The following is a 21,809-nucleotide window of genomic DNA, read 5'->3' as shown; positions in this document are numbered from 1 at the left end:
ACTGTCCAAAACAACACACCAGGACTGTCCAAAACATCACAACAGGACTGTCCAAAACAACACAACAGGACTGTCCAAAACATCACAACAGGACTGTCCAAAACAACACAACAGGACTGTCCAAAACAACACACCAGGACTGTCCAAAACAACACAACAGGACTGTCCAAAACAACACAACAGGACTGTCCAAAACATCACAACAGGACTGTCCAAAACATCACAACAGGACTGTCCAAAACAACACACCAGGACTGTCCAAAACATCACAACAGGACTGTCCAAAACAACACACCAGGACTGTCCAAAACAACACAACAGGACTGTCCAAAACATCACAACAGGACTGTCCAAAACATCACAACAGGACTGTCCAAAACATCACAACAGGACTGTCCAAAACAACACAACAGGACTGTCCAAAACATCACAACAGGACTGTCCAAAACAACACAACAGGACTGTCCAAAACAACACACCAGGACTGTCCAAAACAACACAACAGGACTGTCCAAAACAACACAACAGGACTGTCCAAAACATCACAACAGGACTGTCCAAAACAACACAACAGGACTGTCCAAAACATCACAACAGGACTGTCCAAAACAACACAACAGGACTGTCCAAAACATCACAACAGGACTGTCCAAAACAACACAACAGGACTGTCCAAAACAACACACCAGGACTGTCCAAAACAACACACCAGGACTGTCTAAAACATCACAACAGGACTGTCCAAAACATCACAACAGGACTGTCCAAAACAACACAACAGGACTGTCCAAAACATCACAACAGGACTGTCCAAAACAACACAACAGGACTGTCCAAAACAACAGGACTGTCCAAAACAACACAACAGGACTGTCTAAAACATCACAACAGGACTGTCCAAAACATCACAACAGGACTGTCCAAAACATCACAACAGGACTGTCCAAAACATCACAACAGGACTGTCCAAAACATCACAACAGGACTGTCCAAAACATCACAACAGGACTGTCCAAAACATCACAACAGGACTGTCCAAAACATCACAACAGGACTGTCCAAAACAACACAACAGGACTGTCCAAAACAACACAACAGGACTGTCCAAAACATCACAACAGGACTGTCCAAAACAACACACCAGGACTGTCCAAAACAACACACCAGGACTGTCCAAAACAACAGGACTGTCCAAAACATCACAACAGGACTGTCCAAAACAACACAACAGGACTGTCCAAAACAACACACCAGGACTGTCCAAAACAACACACCAGGACTGTCCAAAACATCACAACAGGACTGTCCAAAACATCACAACAGGACTGTCCAAAACAACACACCAGGACTGTCCAAAACAACACACCAGGACTGTCCAAAACAACAGGACTGTCCAAAACATCACAACAGGACTGTCCAAAACATCACAACAGGACTGTCTAAAACATCACAACAGGACTGTCCAAAACATCACAACAGGACTGTCTAAAACATCACAACAGGACTGTCCAAAACATCACACCAGGACTGTCCAAAGCATCACAACAGGACTGTCCAAAACAACAGGACTGTCCAAAACATCACAACAGGACTGTCCAAAACAACACAACAGGACTGTCCAAAACAACAGGACTGTCCAAAACATCACACCAGGACTGTCCAAAACAACACAACAGGACTGTCCAAAACATCACAACAGGACTGTCCAAAACAACACAACAGGACTGTCTAAAACATCACAACAGGACTGTCTAAAACAACACAACAGGACTGTCTAAAACATCACAACAGGACTGTCCAAAACAACACAACAGGACTGTCTAAAACAACACAACAGGACTGTCTAAAACAACACAACAGGACTGTCTAAAACATCACAACAGGACTGTCTAAAACAACACAACAGGACTGTCCAAAACAACACAACAGGACTGTCTAAAACAACACAACAGGACTGTCTAAAACAACACAACAGGACTGTCTAAAACATCACAACAGGACTGTCTAAAACATCACAACAGGACTGTCCAAAACATCACAACAGGACTGTCTAAAACAACACAACAGGACTGTCTAAAACAACACAACAGGACTGTCCAAAACAACACAACAGGACTGTCCAAAACAACACACCAGGACTGTCCAAAACATCACAACAGGACTGTCTAAAACATCACAACAGGACTGTCTAAAACATCACAACAGGACTGTCCAAAACATCACAACAGGACTGTCTAAAACAACACAACAGGACTGTCTAAAACAACACAACAGGACTGTCTAAAACAACACAACAGGACTGTCTAAAACAACACAACAGGACTGTCTAAAACATCACAACAGGACTGTCTAAAACATCACAACAGGACTGTCCAAAACATCACAACAGGACTGTCTAAAACAACACAACAGGACTGTCTAAAACAACACAACAGGACTGTCTAAAACAACACAACAGGACTGTCCAAAACATCACAACAGGACTGTCCAAAACAACACACCAGGACTGTCCAAAACAACACACCAGGACTGTCCAAAACAACACAACAGGACTGTCTAAAACAACACAACAGGACTGTCCAAAACATCACAACAGGACTGTCCAAAACAACACAACAGGACTGTCCAAAACAACACAACAGGACTGTCCAAAACAACACAACAGGACTGTCTAAAACAACACAACAGGACTGTCTAAAACAACACAACAGGACTGTCTAAAACATCACAACAGGACTGTCTAAAACAACAGGACTGTCCAAAACAACACACCAGGACTGTCCAAAACATCACAACAGGACTGTCCAAAACAACACAACAGGACTGTCCAAAACAACACAACAGGACTGTCCAAAACAACACAACAGGACTGTCCAAAACAACAGGACTGTCCAAAACAACACAACAGGACTGTCCAAAACAACACAACAGGACTGTCCAAAACAACAGGACTGTCCAAAACATCACACCAGGACTGTCCAAAACAACACAACAGGACTGTCCAAAACAACACAACAGGACTGTCCAAAACAACAGGACTGTCCAAAACAACACAACAGGACTGTCCAAAACAACAGGACTGTCCAAAACAACACAACAGGACTGTCCAAAACAACAGGACTGTCCAAAACAACACAACAGGACTGTCTAAAACAACACAACAGGACTGTCTAAAACAACACAACAGGACTGTCTAAAACAACACAACAGGACTGTCTAAAACAACACAACAGGACTGTCTAAAACAACACAACAGGACTGTCCAAAACAACACAACAGGACTGTCTAAAACAACACAACAGGACTGTCCAAAACAACACAACAGGACTGTCCAAAACAACACACCAGGACTGTCCAAAACAACACACCAGGACTGTCCAAAACATCACAACAGGACTGTCTAAAACATCACAACAGGACTGTCTAAAACAACACAACAGGACTGTCTAAAACAACACAACAGGACTGTCTAAAACAACACAACAGGACTGTCCAAAACAACACACCAGGACTGTCCAAAACAACAGGACTGTCCAAAACAACACAACAGGACTGTCCAAAACAACACAACAGGACTGTCCAAAACAACAGGACTGTCTAAAACAACACAACAGGACTGTCCAAAACAACACAACAGGACTGTCCAAAACAACACAACAGGACTGTCCAAAACAACACAACTGGACTGTCCAAAACATCACACCAGGACTGTCTTAAACATCACAACAGGACTGTCCAAAACACCACAACAGGACTGTCCAAAACAACACACCAGGACTGTCCAAAACAACACAACAGGACTGTCCAAAACAACACACCAGGACTGTCCAAAACACCACAACAGGACTGTCCAAAACAACTGGACTGTCCAAAACAACACAACAGGACTGTCCAAAACAACTGGACTGTCCAAAACAACACCAGGACTGTCCAAAACAACACAACAGGACTGTCCAAAACAACACAACAGGACTGTCCAAAACAACAGGACTGTCTAAAACAACACAACAGGACTGTCCAAAACAACACAACAGTACTGTCCAAAACAACACAACAGGACTGTCTAAAACAACACACCAGGACTGTCCAAAACAACACAACAGTACTGTCCAAAACAACACAACAGGACTGTCTAAAACAACACACCAGGACCATCCCTACACTTTAATGTGGAAGTAAACACATGTGCGGTTATTTCACTTTTTCTCTGTTTAACCTGAAGCTCAGTTGTTTATAGAAGCAGCTGCTGTTGAGTCAAACAAACTGAAACGTTTATGTTTGACTTTAGTGCAGGATCATTTAATGTAGGTCTGAAAATAATGAATCGTGCCTTTTCAATACAAATGGAAAGTTCATATTTTATTAACAGTGGCAAACTGAGCAGCTTACTCTCCTCTACTTCCATTTGTCAAAAGTTTTGTTTTTGGACAACAATTTTGAAATTAACAACAAAATCCATCTGAATCAGGAAGTGAATCTACTGGACATTTAGTTTTAGCTGTTTTTAAGATCAATATTTCACTTTCAAACCAACAAAGTGTAAGATAGAGACTTGTCGGAGTTTATCACCAAATACCTGCTCTTTAAATCAATCGGTGTCTCAGGAACTACAGCCACAAGAGCCACTCCCCCTCTCCCCCCTCTCTCCTCTCACTCTCACTCCCCCTCTCCCCCCTCTCTCCTCTGACTCTCACTCCCCCTCCCCCCTCTTTCTCCTCTCACTCTTCCCTCTCTCCTCTGACTCTCACTCCCAGGAGAGACCAGGGAGAGTCTCTGAGAACAGTCCAGAGAGGAGAGAACATGAGGACCAGGGAGAGTCTCTGAGAACAGTCCAGAGAGGAGAGAACATGAGGACCAGGGAGAGTCTCTGAGAACAGTCCAGAGAGGAGAGAACATGAGGACCAGGGAGAGTCTCTGAGAACAGTCCAGAGGAGAGAACATGAGGACCAGGGAGAGTCTCTGAGAACAGTCCAGAGGAGAGAACATGAGGACCGGGGAGAGTCTCTGAGAACAGTCCAGAGAGGAGAGAACATGAGGACCAGGGAGAGTCTCTGAGAACAGTCCAGAGGAGAGAACACGAGGACCAGGGAGAGTCTCTGAGAACAGTCCAGAGAGGAGAGAACATGAGGACCAGGGAGAGTCTCTGAGAACAGTCCAGAGAGGAGAGAACATGAGGACCAGGGAGAGTCTCTGAGAACAGTCCAGAGAGGAGAGAACATGAGGACCAGGGAGAGTCTCTGAGAACAGCCAAGAGGAGAGAACATGAGGACCGGGGAGAGTCTCTGAGAACAGTCCAGAGAGGAGAGAACATGAGGACCAGGGAGAGTCTCTGAGAACAGTCCAGAGAGGAGAGAACATGAGGACCAGGGAGAGTCTCTGAGAACAGTCCAGAGAGGAGAGAACATGAGGACCAGGGAGAGTCTCTGAGAACAGTCCAGAAAGGAGAGAACATGAGGACCGGGGAGAGTCTCTGAGAACAGTCCAGAGGGGAGAGAACATGAGGACCAGGGAGAGTCTCTGAGAACAGTCCAGAGGAGAGAACATGAGGACCAGAGAGAGTCTCTGAGAACAGTCCAGAGGAGAGAACATGAGGACCAGAGAGAGTCTCTGAGAACAGTCCAGAGGGGAGAGAACATGAGGACCAGGGAGAGTCTCTGAGAACAGCCCAGAGAGGAGAGAACATGAGGACCAGGGAGAGTCTCTGAGAACAGTCCAGAGAGGAGAGAACATGAGGACCAGGGAGAGTCTCTGAGAACAGTCCAGAGAGGAGAGAACATGAGGACCAGGGAGAGTCTCTGAGAACAGTCCAGAGGAGAGAACATGAGGACCAGAGAGAGTCTCTGAGAACAGTCCAGAGGAGAGAACATGAGGACCAGAGAGAGTCTCTGAGAACAGTCCAGAGAGGAGAGAACATGAGGACCAGAGAGAGTCTCTGAGAACAGTCCAGAGGAGAGAACATGAGGACCAGGGAGAGTCTCTGAGAACAGTCCAGAGGAGAGAACATGAGGACCAGGGAGAGTCTCTGAGAACAGTCCAGAGGAGAGAACATGAGGACCAGGGAGAGTCTCTGAGAACAGTCCAGAGGAGAGAACATGAGGACCAGGGAGAGTCTCTGAGAACAGTCCAGAGAGGAGAGAACATGAGGACCAGGGAGAGTCTCTGAGAACAGTCCAGAGAGGAGAGAACATGAGGACCAGAGAGAGTCTCTGAGAACAGTCCAGAGGAGAGAACATGAGGACCAGAGAGAGTCTCTGAGAACAGTCCAGAGGGGAGAGAACATGAGGACCAGGGAGAGTCTCTGAGAACAGCCCAGAGGAGAGAACATGAGGACCAGGGAGAGTCTCTGAGAACAGCCCAGAGGAGAGAACATGAGGACCAGGGAGAGTCTCTGAGAACAGTCCAGAGAGGAGAGAACACGAGGACCAGGGAGAGTCTCTGAGAACAGTCCAGAGGAGAGAACATGAGGACCAGAGAGAGTCTCTGAGAACAGTCCAGAGGAGAGAACATGAGGACCAGGGAGAGTCTCTGAGAACAGTCCAGAGAGGAGAGAACATGAGGACCAGGGAGAGTCTCTGAGAACAGTCCAGAGAGGAGAGAACATGAGGACCAGGGAGAGTCTCTGAGAACAGTCCAGAGGAGAGAACATGAGGACCAGGGAGAGTCTCTGAGAACAGCCCAGAGAGGAGAGAACATGAGGACCAGGGAGAGTCTCTGAGAACAGTCCAGAAGAGAGAACATGAGGACCAGGGAGAGTCTCTGAGAACAGTCCAGAGAGGAGAGAACATGAGGACCAGGGAGAGTCTCTGAGAACAGTCCAGAGGAGAGAACATGAGGACCAGGGAGAGTCTCTGAGAACAGTCCAGAGGAGAGAACATGAGGACCAGGGAGAGTCTCTGAGAACAGCCCAGAAGAGAGAACATGAGGACCAGAGAGAGTCTCTGAGAACAGTCCAGAGGAGAGAACATGAGGACCAGGGAGAGTCTCTGAGAACAGTCCAGAGGAGAGAACATGAGGACCAGGGAGAGTCTCTGAGAACAGTCCAGAGAGGAGAGAACATGAGGACCAGGGAGAGTCTCTGAGAACAGTCCAGAGGAGAGAACATGAGGACCAGGGAGAGTCTCTGAGAACAGTAAAACGAGAAGTTCGACTTCAGGCCCGTGAACTGAGTGCGTTTAATCACTAATACTTATTAAGATCAGATAATCCTTTATTGATCTCACAACAGAGAAATGCACTTGTTACAATCGGCTCTGTACAATAAGTAAAAGCAAAAATCTTAAGGGGCGGAATTATAACAATAAGGAAATAAGAATAAAAAAAAGGATAAAAATTAAAACAGATTTTCTGAAGTAGAACATGGAGGTGTAAAGTTACAGTCCTAGTGCGGGTTGTGAATAGGTGGCGCTGATACAGAGATTATTGCACCTAGTTTTGCAAAGGGTTTATTGCACATGTTACTTTACAGTCTTGATGTTCAGTGGGGATCAAGGACCTTCCACTGAAAGAGCTGCTCAGCTCCTCTACAGTCCCGTGCAGTGGGTGGGAGGTGTTGTCCATGATGGAGGTGAGCTTGGTTAATACCCTCCTGTCCCCCAGGGGGCAGCCCAGGACAAAGCTGGCCCTCCTGTTCTTGTCCCGCTCTGTGCGGCCCGGGGCCCAGCACACAGCAGCGTAGTGGAGAGCAGAGGCCACAGAGTCATAAACAGTCCTGACTCTGAAGGACCTCAGAGGACCTCAGTCTCCTCAGAAGCCGACTGCTCCTCAGCAGAACACATTCCCTGCAGTGTCCAGCCCTCAGATGTAAACAGAGTCATCATGGAGGATTAGCTTCATGTGGTTAACCAGAGCTACAGCAGCTCTGAGACTTTTACAAAGACACATCAGTGTTTCTGTTACCGAAACACCCAGGATTAAAACCCGTGACCAGAACACTTATTTCAGTGTCTGGTTCTGCGCTGGGAATGTCTTAGGGCCTTGATGATGCACAGAGCCTCCGGAGAAAGCTAATGCTAAGCTAAACCTCGGGTCACACTGTGGAGAGTGTTGTGATGATGCCACAGACAGCGTGTGGAGGGGGCGTGTCTAAAGGCTCAGAGGTTCTTAAAGAGACAGGGGCCTATTTCAAGACATTCACTACAGCCATTTTGAAAAAGCAATCTTATGCAAGGCAGTTATTCTAATTTACTGCATTTACAGACCAACAGAACATCATTGTAGTGTGCTATAGACTGGTGCTATGTGATTAAAAAAGCATAATACCCCCTATTTATTATAAAGCGATACCAGTGAGTCTGGACTTAAAAGCACAGAAGAAGAAGAGTCCAGAGCGGCATTTGGACTTTCCAACTGTCAAAATGACCTCCACAATGTTACGTCAAAGTCTGTTAATGTGACCTCTGACCCACAACAGCTCTTAGACGATGAAGGTTCCATTCTATATTGAACCGAGGAATAATCCCATAAACGCTTGTGTTTTTAGGAAAGAAGAAGTCCAAGTTCCAAACGTTTAAGAAGTTTTTCCGCAGGAAGAGGAGAAAGGCGCCCCCTGGTGGAGACAACCTGAAGTTCTCCGTGTCCAGCGACGATCTGAGTAAAAGCCGAGAAACTCCGTCGCTGAGAGAGGACTGCGACAAGAACAACGGGTGAGAGCGCCCCCTACAGGAGAGAGGAGAGCGCCTCCTACAGGGAGAGAGGAGAGTGCCTCCTACAGGGAGAGAGGAGAGTGCCTCCTACAGGGAGAGAGGAGAGTGCCTCCTTCAGGGAGAGAGGAGAGCGCCTCCTTCAGGGAGAGAGGAGAGTGCCTCCTACAGGGAGAGAGGAGAGTGCCTCCTACAGGGAGTGTGCCTCCTACAGGGAGAGAGGAGAGTGCCTCCTACAGGGAGAGAGGAGAGTGCCCCCTACAGGAGAGAGGAGAGTGCCTCCTACAGGGAGAGAGGAGAGTGCCTCCTACAGGGAGTGTGCCTCCTACAGGGAGAGAGGAGAGTGCCTCCTACAGGGAGTGTGCCTCCTACAGGAGAGAGGAGAGTGCCTCCTACAGGGAGAGAGGAGAGTGCCTCCTACAGGGAGAGCGCCTCCTACAGGGAGAGAGGAGAGCTCCTCTTACAGAGAGAGAGGAGAGGGCCTCCTACAGGGAGAGAGGAGAGCGCCCCCTACAGAGAGAGAGGAGAGTGCCTCCTACAGGAGAGAGGAGAGCTCCTCCTACAGGAGAGAGGAGAGTGCCTCCTACAGGGAGAGAGGAGAGCTCCTCCTACAGGGAGAGAGGAGAGCGCCTCCTACAGGAGAGAGGAGAGTGCCTCCTACAGGGAGAGAGGAGAGCTCCTCCTACAGGGAGAGAGGAGAGCGCCTCCTACAGGAGAGAGGAGAGTGCCTCCTACAGGAGAGAGGAGAGTGCCTCCTACAGGGAGAGAGGAGAGTGCCTCCTACAGGGAGAGCGCCTCCTACAGGGAGAGAGGAGAGCTCCTCTTACAGAGAGAGAGGAGAGTGCCTCCTACAGGGAGAGCGCCTCCTACAGGGAGAGAGGAGAGCTCCTCTTACAGAGAGAGAGGAGAGTGCCTCCTACAGAGAGAGAGGAGAGTGCCTCCTACAGGGAGAGAGGAGAGTGCCTCCTACAGGAGAGAGGAGAGTGCCTCCTACAGGAGAGAGGAGAGTGCCTCCTACAGGGAGAGAGGAGAGTGCCTCCTACAGGGAGAGCGCCTCCTACAGGGAGAGAGGAGAGTGCCTCCTACAGGGAGAGAGGAGAGCGCCTCCTACAGGAGAGAGGAGAGCGCCTCCTACAGGAGAGAGGAGAGCTCCTCCTACAGGGAGAGAGGAGAGTGCCTCCTACAGGAGAGAGGAGAGTGCCTCCTACAGGAGAGAGGAGAGCTCCTCCTACAGGGAGAGAGGAGAGTGCCTCCTACAGGAGAGAGGAGAGTGCCTCCTACAGGAGAGAGGAGAGTGCCTCCTACAGGAGAGAGGAGAGTGCCTCCTACAGGGAGTGTGCCTCCTACAGGGAGAGAGGAGAGCTTCTCCTTCAGGAGAGAGGAGAGCGCCTCCTACAGGAGAGAGGAGAGCTTCTCCTTCAGGAGAGAGGAGAGTGCCTCCTACAGGAGAGAGGAGAGTGCCTCCTACAGGAGAGAGGAGAGTGCCTCCTACAGGGAGTGTGCCTCCTACAGGGAGAGAGGAGAGCGCCTCCTACAGGGAGAGAGGAGAGCGCCTCCTACAGGAGAGAGGAGAGCGCCTCCTACAGGAGAGAGGAGAGTGCCTCCTACAGGAGAGAGGAGAGTGCCTCCTACAGGAGAGAGGAGAGTGCCTCCTACAGGGAGAGAGGAGAGTGCCTCCTACAGGGAGAGAGGAGAGCGCCTCCTACAGGGAGAGAGGAGAGCGCCTCCTACAGGAGAGAGGAGAGTGCCTCCTACAGGAGAGAGGAGAGCGCCTCCTACAGGAGAGAGGAGAGTGCCTCCTACAGGAGAGAGGAGAGTGCCTCCTACAGGTGAGAGGAGAGCTCCTCCTACAGGAGAGAGGAGAGTGCCTCCTACAGGGAGAGAGGAGAGTGCCTCCTACAGGGAGAGAGGAGAGCGCCTCCTACAGGGAGAGTGCCTCCTACAGGAGAGAGGAGAGTGCCTCCTACAGGGAGAGTGCCTCCTACAGGAGAGAGGAGAGTGCCTCCTACAGGGAGAGTGCCTCCTACAGGAGAGAGGAGAGTGCCTCCTACAGGAGAGAGGAGAGTGCCTCCTACAGGGAGAGAGGAGAGTGCCTCCTACAGGGAGAGTGCCTCCTACAGGAGAGAGGAGAGTGCCTCCTACAGGAGAGAGGAGAGTGCCTCCTACAGGGAGAGAGGAGAGTGCCTCCTACAGGGAGAGTGCCTCCTACAGGAGAGAGGAGAGTGCCTCCTACAGGAGAGAGGAGAGTGCCTCCTACAGGGAGAGAGGAGAGTGCCTCCTACAGGGAGTGTGCCTCCTACAGGGAGAGAGGAGAGCGCCTCCTACAGGGAGAGAGGAGAGCGCCTCCTACAGGGAGAGAGGAGAGTGCCTCCTACAGGAGAGAGGAGAGTGCCTCCTACAGGGAGAGAGGAGAGTGCCTCCTACAGGGAGTGTGCCTCCTACAGGAGAGAGGAGAGCGCCTCCTACAGGAGAGAGGAGAGTGCCTCCTACAGGGAGAGAGGAGAGCGCCTCCTACAGGAGAGAGGAGAGTGCCTCCTACAGGGAGAGAGGAGAGTGCCTCCTACAGGGAGAGAGGAGAGTGCCTCCTACAGGGAGAGAGGAGAGTGCCTCCTACAGGGAGAGAGGAGAGTGCCTCCTACAGGGAGAGAGGAGAGTGCCTCCTACAGGGAGAGAGGAGAGCGCCTCCTACAGGGAGAGAGGAGAGTGCCTCCTACAGGAGAGAGGAGAGTGCCTCCTACAGGGAGAGAGGAGAGCGCCCCCTACAGGAGAGAGGAGAGCTCCTCCTACAGGAGAGAGGAGAGTGCCTCCTACAGGAGAGAGGAGAGCTCCTACTACAGGAGAGAGGAGAGTGCCTCCTACAGGGAGAGAGGAGAGCTCCTACTACAGGAGAGAGGAGAGTGCCTCCTACAGGGAGAGAGGAGAGTGCCTCCTACAGGGAGAGAGGAGAGCTCCTACTACAGGAGAGAGGAGAGTGCCTCCTACAGGGAGAGAGGAGAGTGCCTCCTACAGGGAGAGAGGAGAGTGCCTCCTACAGGAGAGAGGAGAGCTCCTCCTACAGGAGAGAGGAGAGCTCCTCCTACAGGAGAGAGGAGAGCTCCTCCTACAGGAGAGAGGAGAGCTCCTCCTACAGGAGAGAGGAGAGTGCCTCCTACAGGAGAGAGGAGAGCGCCCCCCTACAGGGAGAGAGGAGAGCTCCTCCTACAGGGAGAGAGGAGAGCTCCTCCTACAGGAGAGAGGAGAGTGCCTCCTACAGAGACAGAGGAGAGTGCCTCCTACAGGGAGAGAGGAGAGCTCCTCCTACAGGAGAGAGGAGAGCGCCTCCTACAGAGACAGAGGAGAGTGCCTCCTACAGGGAGAGAGGAGAGCTCCTCCTACAGGAGAGAGGAGAGCGCCTTAGTCGAATGCTTCAGTCACAGATAAGTGTGTTATCTCGTCCTCACACATGGATTCTCTGCTTCCTGTTTATACCCTCAGTTTGCCCGAGTCACTTTGCCCTTTACTTCCTGTTTACTTCCTGGTGCTCCTGGCAGTGACGGGAACATGAGTTTAATCTAAATAAAGGAAACGTGGGCACTGACAGATAGAACCATAATAAGATTATTTAGCCGGTGTTTAAGCCTGTGAAAGGCCAGAAACGGTTTCAGTCTTTTTATGTTATTTGTTGAAAGTGTCCACATCTAAATAATGGATAGAGACCGTTTCTATGGGTTCATTTTTCCAGCTTTGAGCCACTGCTCAAAGCTGAGAACGGGCGTGAAACGTGCAGATAAACAATTTGTTTGAACATTTCAGCCAGGAGGGATTGTGAGAGCTAGAAACGAGTTTGGGCCATATAAATGAATATTATAGTTTGTGCAGGAAAAATGATGTACCACAGCTTTAACATATTAACGTTCAACAAACAGAAACCCTAATCTTCACAATAACATGTTTAAATATAATATTCAGGGGAGGGATTTTCTAATCTCTCATTATTTTCATTCTATTGTAAAATCAAATTTGTTATTGATTTATTTTAGTTTTCAATTAAAAAAAGCTAAATTTAAATGTTTTCCACTAAAAACATCTTAACCAAATCCAAAATCCATCTAAAAATAAAACAGTACATTTAAACCTGGCTCAATCCTTTATTCAGAACTCGTCGCTGAACATATGTAGCCTGACCTGTGATATTTAGTCTGAGGACCAGTTCATGTTCTCATAGGAGAAGTGTGGTTTACGATCGTCCAGAGTCGTTTATTGTGCTGAATGTCTCTCATGTGTCTGCAGTAGCCACAGCCAATCGTATCATCGTGTCAGATCACGTATGACTAACCCGCTGTGAACTTTCGAGCTAAACTATTAGAACACGGTCTAAAGCTTGATCAAGAGGTGGTGCGCATCTGCTGCTGTCCTGTTGGAGCTTCCGTATATCGAATAGCTCGGCATCGTCTCGCTGTCCCTCCTCGTTCTGTGATTGGTTCCAAATCCGGGTGAAGATTTTGGCCATGGTCCCCAGGCTGCTGTGCAGTTCGAAAGGATTTCGGGCGCACACAGCAGTCTGGCAAGAAAATATTTGAAATTTGGGGCATTTTCATAGTAGAAGTGAAATTATTAGTGATATATATATATACGTATATAAAAAAAAACTCTTCCTCACCCTCCGTGGGCGGTCTCTTTCTCCTCCTGCTCGGGTCCTCTACCGTTGGCCTGGGAGCTTGAGGGTTCTGCGCAGTATCTTTACTGTTCCTAGAACTGCACTTTTCTGGACCGAGATGTCTGATGTATTTCCTGGGATCTGCTGGAGCCACTCCTCCAGTTTGGGGGTCAGTGCCCCGAGTGCCCCAACGACCACGGGCACCACTGATGCCTTCACCCTCCAGGTTTTCTCCAGCTCTTCTTTGAGCCCCTGGTTGTTCTCTGCTGTCCTTTAGTCCGGCTCTGTCTAGCCATTGGTAGGATTTCTGAATATCCGCCACTTCAGTTATGTTTGGGTGGTACCTGCCGTGTAGGGGCTTGTCCTCCCATGACGGGACCTCCAGCACCTCATCTTCAGTTCCCCATTGTCTGAGACATTCACTGAGCACGTCATCTGTTGGAGCCTTGTGTACTTCTTGATCTTGGATGTTTCATCCTGGATAGGGGCTCTCACACTCACTAGTCCTCGGCCTCCTTCCTTACGGCGAGCGTACAGTCTCAGGGTGCTGGATTTGGGGTGGAACCCTCCGAGCTTTCGCGTCTTAACATCTGTGGTCTGTATCTCCTCCTTTGGCAGCTTATTATTCCTGCAGGGGATCTGATTACTGGGAATGTGAGAATGTGAGGAAAATCCATTTGGAGGAAATGGCCCCAAATGAATCTGTTTTAAAGTAAAGAGAGGCCCCAACCTGAAAACTGAAAAAGTCTCTAACTTCTGTTTTTCTTCCACAGGTCGGAGGTCGGCCTGGGCAGTCGGGCGCAGTCACATGACTCGGTGTTCGCCTCTGATTGGTCGGAGGCTCACGAGGCTCTGGGCACGTCACAGGACAGTCTCCAGGGGAAGGTCAAGAGTCTGCAGGTGAGAGACTCTCCTTTAACAGTCTCAGAGTAAAGTCAAGAGTCTGCAGGTGAGAGACTCTCCTTTAACAGTCTCAGAGTAAAGTCAAGAGTCTGCAGGTGAGAGACTCTCCTTTAACAGTCTCAGAGTAAAGTCAAGAGTCTGCAGGTGAGAGACTCTCCTTTAACAGTCTCAGAGTAAAGTCAAGAGTCTGCAGGTGAGAGACTCTCCTTTAACAGTCTCAGAGTAAAGTCAAGAGTCTGCAGGTGAGAGACTCTCCTTTAACAGTCTCAGAGTAAAGTCAAGAGTCTGCAGGTGAGACTCTCCTTTCACAGTCTCAGAGTAAAGTCAAGAGTCTGCAGGTGAGAGTCTCTCCTTTAACAGTCTCAGAGTAAAGTCAAGGGTCTGCAGGTGAGAGACTCTCCTTTAACAGTCTCAGAGTAAAGTCAAGAGTCTGCAGGTGAGAGACTCTCCTTTAACAGTCTCAGAGTAAAGTCAAGAGTCTGCAGGTGAGAGACTCTCCTTTAACAGTCTCAGAGTAAAGTCAAGAGTCTGCAGGTGAGAGACTCTCCTTTAACAGTCTCAGAGTAAAGTCAAGAGTCTGCAGGTGAGACTCTCCTTTCACAGTCTCAGAGTAAAGTCAAGAGTCTGCAGGTGAGAGACTCTCCTTTAACAGTCTCAGAGTAAAGTCAAGAGTCTGCAGGTGAGAGACTCTCCTTTAACAGTCTCAGAGTAAAGTCAAGAGTCTGCAGGTGAGAGACTCTCCTTTAACAGTCTCAGAGTAAAGTCAAGAGTCTGCAGGTGAGAGACTCTCCTTTAACAGTCTCAGAGTAAAGTCAAGAGTCTGCAGGTGAGACTCTCCTTTCACAGTCTCAGAGTAAAGTCAAGAGTCTGCAGGTGAGAGACTCTCCTTTAACAGTCTCAGAGTAAAGTCAAGAGTCTGCAGGTGAACGACTCTCCTTTAACAGTCTCAGAGTAAAGTCAAGAGTCTGCAGGTGAGAGACTCTCCTTTAACAGTCTCAGAGTAAAGTCAAGAGTCTGCAGGTGAGACTCTCCTTTAACAGTCTCCAGGGGAAGGTCAAGAGTCTGCAGATGAGACTCTTTCTCCACAAGTTTTCTCCTTATCACCTTTATTGTCACAGACCTCCTGCCCTCTGACCTACGTCTGAGGAAACAGGACTCTCAAAGCTGATTCACAGTTTTCATTTGGAATCATGTTTGTCTGAATCTCAGCCGACACCAAAGGCCAAACGCTGCAGATGAACAGGAGATGAAGACAAATATAGAGATAACAATGAGATGCTTTTACTGACATAAACAGATGTTTTCCTATTATTTCCTTGTAGATTCTCCCTGAAGGCGTTCATTTATGAGTGAACACACATGGAATTGTTTTAACCAAAAAAAGGTGAAGTGGATTCCTGATGCAGCATGAGGTTCAGTCGAGTCTAAACATAGGATCAATATGAAGTCTCTGTGTGTGATGTTATTTTGGTATCACTGAACAGACGTCTAAAACAGGACTCATTTACATTTAAGACGGAGGTAAAAATACTCTTCAGTCCCAGTGGCTCAGAAAGAGAGACCACAGCAGTAGACCTAGTCATTTAGGCAGAAACTCTCAGCAGTTTCTTTGTTTTTAACCTTTAAGGTAACAAGAAGAAAACAAAGTGTCAGTCTATCCTTGATGATGTGGTACAGAAACCTCAGCGTGAACAATGGGAGTAAACTCCAGAGGACCGTGAGCTCAAAGATCATTGAGAAAGAAGCCACAGACATCTTTAAGTCTGTTTGAGGAGAAGGTCGAGTCATAAATGTCTCTTCCCACCCGCTAAACTATGAGTTTGAACTACTGCGGTCAGGACGTAGATGTACAGTCATATCAGAAAAGAAAAACATATAGAGGAACTCCTTTGTGCCCAGGGCAGTAAAAGCTGCTGACTATTTAAATCAGTAAGATAAGCTTTGTTTTTTTTGGCCTGATTGGGCATTACCTCGTGTTTTTAAGTTACAAATGACTTTAGTAGTATCAGCAGAGTCCGATGTTTATTTAACGTTTTATCAGCGAAACTCAAACTGTTCACTCTTATCTGCCTCTGTGTCCCTCACCAAGGACAGACACAAAACACAATGAGCCTCTGTGGTCCTGACGACGGTCAATGATTCAACAGTTTATCTGAGGAAAGTGTGGACGTCCCTGTAAAGAGCCCTGTCCATCAGCTGGAGGCAGGACAAGAAACCAGAGATCACCGGTGCAAAAGTACTACTTTAAAATGTCGTCCAGTTGTTTCGGGGAAAGAACAGGAGCAAACACAGCAATGAAAACACAAAACTGAGTCATATCAGATCAGGTTACAACAGGTCTGATCTTTTACCTGCTTCGCTCTAAACCGCGGATTTCAACCTGCTAAAAGCAGAGTGCGAGCCTCCGTTGTGACAGAGTCTGTGATGAGTTCCAGATGCAGCTGAAACAGGCCATGCGTCCGTCTCTGCTGTGTGTGAAGAGGACAGAGGACAACGGGACCATGTCCGAGGACGACGGGCTCCCCTGCAGCCCCCCTGAGGAGGACACCATCAAGGTACAAATACACGCCCATCGAGGTACAAATACATGGCCATCAAGGCACAAATACATGACCATCAAGGCACAAATACATGACCATCAAGGCACAAATACATGACCATCAAGGTACAAATACACGCCCATCGAGGTACAAATACATGGCCATCAAGGCACAAATACATAACCATCAAGACACAAATACACGGCCATCAAGGCACAAATACACGCCCATCAAGGCACAAATACATGACCATCGAGGTACAAATACATGACCATCAAGGTACAAATACACGCCCATCGAGGTACAAATACATGGCCATCAAGGCACAAATACATAACCATCAAGACACAAATACACGGCCATCAAGGCACAAATACACGACCATCAAGGCACAAATACATGACCATCAAGGCACAAATACATGACCATCGAGGTACAAATACACGGCCATCAAGGTACAAATACACGACCATCAAGGTACAAATACATGACCATCAAGGCACAAATACACGACCATCAAGGCACAAATACACGACCATCAAGGCACAAATATTACTGCCAGTCCTTCTACTTGGCCCAGTTCCAACGCTCTCTGTTTCAGACTCAGCCTCAGAGGAGCAGCTCCATCAGCCTGGACTCTGCAGAGGAACAGGTAAATAAACAGCATAAAACCTGCAGAGAGCAACTATGGGTCCGAGGCGGAGTTCATCCTCGACGGAAAGCTTCCTCCTAAAGGTTGCAGATTGTTTTTTCCATAACTCGTTACAAAGAGAAAAGGCTTCTTTAAAATCAGATGGTCACTTTTGACGAGTCACAGGCTGATCTGCTTAAATCATGTTAACTACATGTTTATAATTGTACTGTAAGGATTATTGGCTGTCGATGCTGCAGGTGAAAACATTTATTTTGAGATTTGTATCAACTGTCATTTCTGGACAAGTAGCTACTTTCTCACACGCTTATAGAACGAAGCGCCTAATTTATAGATGTTTATGTCATACTTAATGCTGAGTCACGTTACTTTGTACGAAACACACTCTGATGAAAGAACACGTAAAAACAGCTCCAAATCCAAACAAAGTAGTGGAGCCCAGTTTTGGCAAGATTATTTAAAAAAAGTCGTTAGTTATAGTTAGGGTTATTTCTCTGCAGAAGTAACTGTGTTACAGTATATTAAACGTAACTCATTACTGGGCAAAGTTGCAAAAAATACTGCAAGAAAAGCCGCCTAAGAAACTAGTTTTAGCCACAGAACTACAGCAGTGAGTGAATACACTGGTACATGACAGTCTGGGACTCAACAAGGTTTTTTTCTGAGGATTTGTTCAATGGGTTATGTTTTTTTAACAGACTTTTTTCACCAAAAGTTTATCCAAAAACGAATCAAGTTCCAAAATCCCTCTGTAAAGTCTTTATAACTTGTAGAAGCCAGTGGCCCTGATGACGCACTCGTTTGGCAGAGGTTTCGGATGTAGTTACCTCCTTACAAAGGCAGAAGACAATAGTGACACCTAGAGGCCTGGTGGTGCATTCAGGCTGCTACAAAATAAAGGCAAGATAAACATAAATAGATGGATAAAAGATTTTGTTCCTAAACATCTTCACCTTGAACGGTTACTTGTCAAAAACTCTCCGAGCGCTTTATGATTGACTTTTTTCACTTTGGGAGCGTCTTGAATGCTTACGTGGCTTTATCCTGGTCTGTTCAGACATCTGCGAGACGCTTCCCTGTCATTAAAGCCTCATCCGTCACACTTTACTGACGCCGCTTCACTCACATCGCACCAAGAGTCCAACCCACAACCTCCTCACTGAGGGGCAGAGGCGGGACAGCCTGAACAAACCTCCCCCTGTGTGTTTCTTATAGGAGAGACACTGCAGGGGAAGAGGAAAAGAACATTAATGTAGATATCACTGCCATAAATATGTGGAAAATGTACTGTTAACCCTTAATAGTAACTCTTTGAAATACTTCATTTCAACTGAAGAGTGTTATTGGTGGACAAAACACAAGTTTCAACATTTTAAATTTGTTTCATAATCATGCAGAACATCAATGTGGGCGAAGCTTTCATATTTAATATATATTAATATTATTTTTGCTGTTCTTAATCTCAGTATGGAAGAACCGTGGCCTGTTCCTTAACGTGGTAAAAATACAAAGGTGTATATATACAGTAAAATATACAAAAGTACTTTCAGGTCTTGCTGGTATTCAGGAGTATTTTGTGATATTGATGTTTGAATGATCACACCTGTCATAGGAAAGAGACTTTGTCATATGATTGTGCTTTACAGCAGTGGGCGGGGTCAGTCACCTCTGGTGTTGTTTGATTGGTACAGGGAAAGTCTATGTAAGTCTAAATGAAGGTGTGGGACAAAGCTAACCAGGACCAAACTAGTACTGGACTAACCCCGGGTTTAACCAGGACCAAACTAGTACTGGACTAACCCCGGGTTTAACCAGGACCAAACTAGTACTGGACTAACCCCAGGTTTAACCAGGACCAAACTAGTACTGGACTAACCCCAGGTTTAACCAGGACCAAACTAGTACTGGACTAACCCCAGGTTTAACCAGGACCAAACTAGTACTGGACTAACCCCGGGTTTAACCAGGACTAACCCCGGGTTTAACCAGGACTAACCCCGGGTTTAACCAGGAATAAACTAGTACTGGACAAACCCCGGGTTTAACCAGGACCAAACTAGTACTGGACTAACCCCAGGTTTAACCAGGACCAAACTAGTACTGGACTAACCCCAGGTTTAACCAGGAATAAACTAGTACTGGACTAACCCCGGGTTTAACCAGGACTAACCCCGGGTTTAACCAGGACAAACCCCGGGTTTAACCAGGATTAACCCTGGGTTTGGCCAGGACTAACCCCGGGTTTAACCAGGACTAACCCCGGGTTTGGCCAGGACTAACCCCGGGTTTAACCAGGACTAACCCCGGGTTTAACCAGCACTAACCCCGGGTTTAACCAGCACCAGTCCCGGCCTCTCGGCTCCGCTCTCTGATGGCCTCCTAAGTGCAGGTTTGAACATTCCTTTGGTTTCTCTGCAGCCTCTGAGTCTGTCGTCTCTGTCCGGACTCCAACAAACCTCCACTAAACCTAAAGTCGAGAGAGAAATAATCGACCGATCACGTCCTCAGAGCATAGCGATATTTTAGACAGTCAAGAAATATCGTTTATGACTAAAATGAGACTAAAACTAAATCTCACACCGTTAAAGACACTAAAACTATAAACCACAGGGTTTTGCTCATGTGACTCGTTTTCTTTGTGTGTTTTCAGTCTTGGTGCCCGGGCTCCAGCCGAGTGGGGAGCCCCCTGGTGGTCGCTCCTGGAGACTTCAGCTCTCCGGCCTCGGCCTCCGTTTGTCTGGACAGCTCCGCTGCGAGGCACAAGCTGGGGCTGAGGCAGCGGGCACAGCGGGCACAGCGGGCACAGCCGAGGAGGAGGCCAGTGGCGGTGAGGACGTCATCTGCATACGCTCACAGGAGGGTGGAGTTCTCGTTGTTTTAGGAGAGCATATTAGATCCATGGTCTGAGTGAATGACAGTTATTGTAGCGGCGAACATTTCCCCTCGTTCTCGTTTAGATGAACGGGCTTCGCGCTCGACTGGAAGTCTGTAGTGTCTCTGCGGAGACAAAGCGGCCAGAGTAACATCCTATTTGACACTTTTTCCAAGAACCTCTTAGATTTGGGTAAAGCTAAACTGTAGGCAATGTGCTGGGTTCAGACGGGGGTTAAGAGGTTAAGGGGACGTGTCCTGCTGAGCCTAAACGTAGACTTAAAAACCTTATTTTGGAGCCTCTGCTCTGCACTGTACTGCGGCACGGTAGCACAGTGGTTAGTGCTTGTGCTTCACAGCTAGAAGGTCCGGGTTAGATTCCCACCAAGGACGGGGCCTTTCTGTGTGGAGTTTGCATGTTCTCCCCGTGTCTGCGTAGGTTTCCTCCGGGTACTCCGGTTTCCCCTACCACTAAAAACATGTACAATAGGCCAGGATGTATGAGAGTGTGTTTGAGAGTGCGCATGGGGGACGACGGATGAAAATTAGCCTAAGGCTACAATCCGGTGTGGCTTGTTCATTAACTTTCACTGTCCCTACCAAATAAACCATGAAAAAAAAAATATTTGACGTTCTGTAATGTGAACAAAGGCGTGAGCAGCTCCAGTGCACCATTAACACGGCTCAGAGTCCATAATGATGGATCTTAAAAATATGGAGTTTGACAGTTTTGGGGTTTGAACAATGACGCGAGTGTAATCAGGAAGAACAGAACGAGGCACTGATGCTGTAGAAGAAGAAACAGCTTTGTCCAAACTGTGAATGTTTGAACGACTCCACGGAACAACATTCAAACATGGTTTAAAGTGATTTTGAAGGATACATCCACTTATTCTTTTTAATGAGACGGACTCAAACTATACAAACAGCTTTTAGGAGCTAATTTTCCTACATGTCTGTGTTTCAGCGTCTGGAGCCGACGCCGAACTCTGTTCTGGACGACTCTTTGAACGACTCAGGAGGTGAGGGTGTTCTGCTCTTTACACATCTTTATCACCATATTACATAAACATTTCTCAGCGAGTTTAAGGCGCAGCTGTGTGTTGGACTCTGGGCATAGGCGACCAAGGCAGTGCTTTTGTTATGACAAAATGCGGCTGTAATGCAATAGAAACATGTGGATGTCCACAGTCAAACTGAGCCGAGTGTTTTTAACCACTGCAGATCTGGAGCTGAAAGATGAAGAAGCTGAAGTGACGGTTGAACTGAGCGGTGTAGAGGATTCAGAGGAGACTTCAGCCGAGCCCTGCAGAGCAAAAGACCCAGACCTGGACCAGGATCAGGACCTGGACCAGGGATTGACCCAGGACCTGGGACTAACCCAAGACTCTGAAGGGAACGACATGGAGGAGCAGGACAGTCCTGGGTGAGGACATATACAGTCGTGCTCAAAGGTTTACCCACCCTGGCAGGACGTCATTGGCCTTGTAGGAACACAAAGGTGCCTCATACCTACAGTGACATATGGAGGAGTTTCTCTGATGCTCCAGCAGAATAAAGTGAAGGTC

General features: G+C 47.8%; 1 protein-coding gene across 1 annotated transcript in view; it reads left to right on the top strand.

The window, feature by feature from the left end:
- LOC306963514 (uncharacterized protein) overlaps positions 1-21,809 on the top strand; it is a 54,674-nt gene that overhangs the window by 18,246 nt on the left and 14,619 nt on the right. The window contains exons 3-9 of the mRNA XM_079557087.1: positions 8,480-8,642; positions 14,049-14,175; positions 16,614-16,733; positions 17,320-17,370; positions 20,021-20,197; positions 21,209-21,263; positions 21,466-21,667. Of these exons, the coding sequence (XP_079413213.1) occupies positions 8,480-8,642; positions 14,049-14,175; positions 16,614-16,733; positions 17,320-17,370; positions 20,021-20,197; positions 21,209-21,263; positions 21,466-21,667 (895 nt within the window). The remainder of the gene's footprint in view (positions 1-8,479; positions 8,643-14,048; positions 14,176-16,613; positions 16,734-17,319; positions 17,371-20,020; positions 20,198-21,208; positions 21,264-21,465; positions 21,668-21,809) is intronic.

The sequence above is a fragment of the Gobius niger genome (assembly GCF_951799975.1).
Source record: "Gobius niger genome assembly, chromosome: 5".
In the NCBI taxonomy this organism is placed as follows: Eukaryota; Metazoa; Chordata; class Actinopteri; order Gobiiformes; family Gobiidae; genus Gobius; species Gobius niger.
The sequence above is the reverse complement of the archived record's forward strand: the minus strand, read 5'-3'. Positions and strand labels throughout refer to the sequence as shown.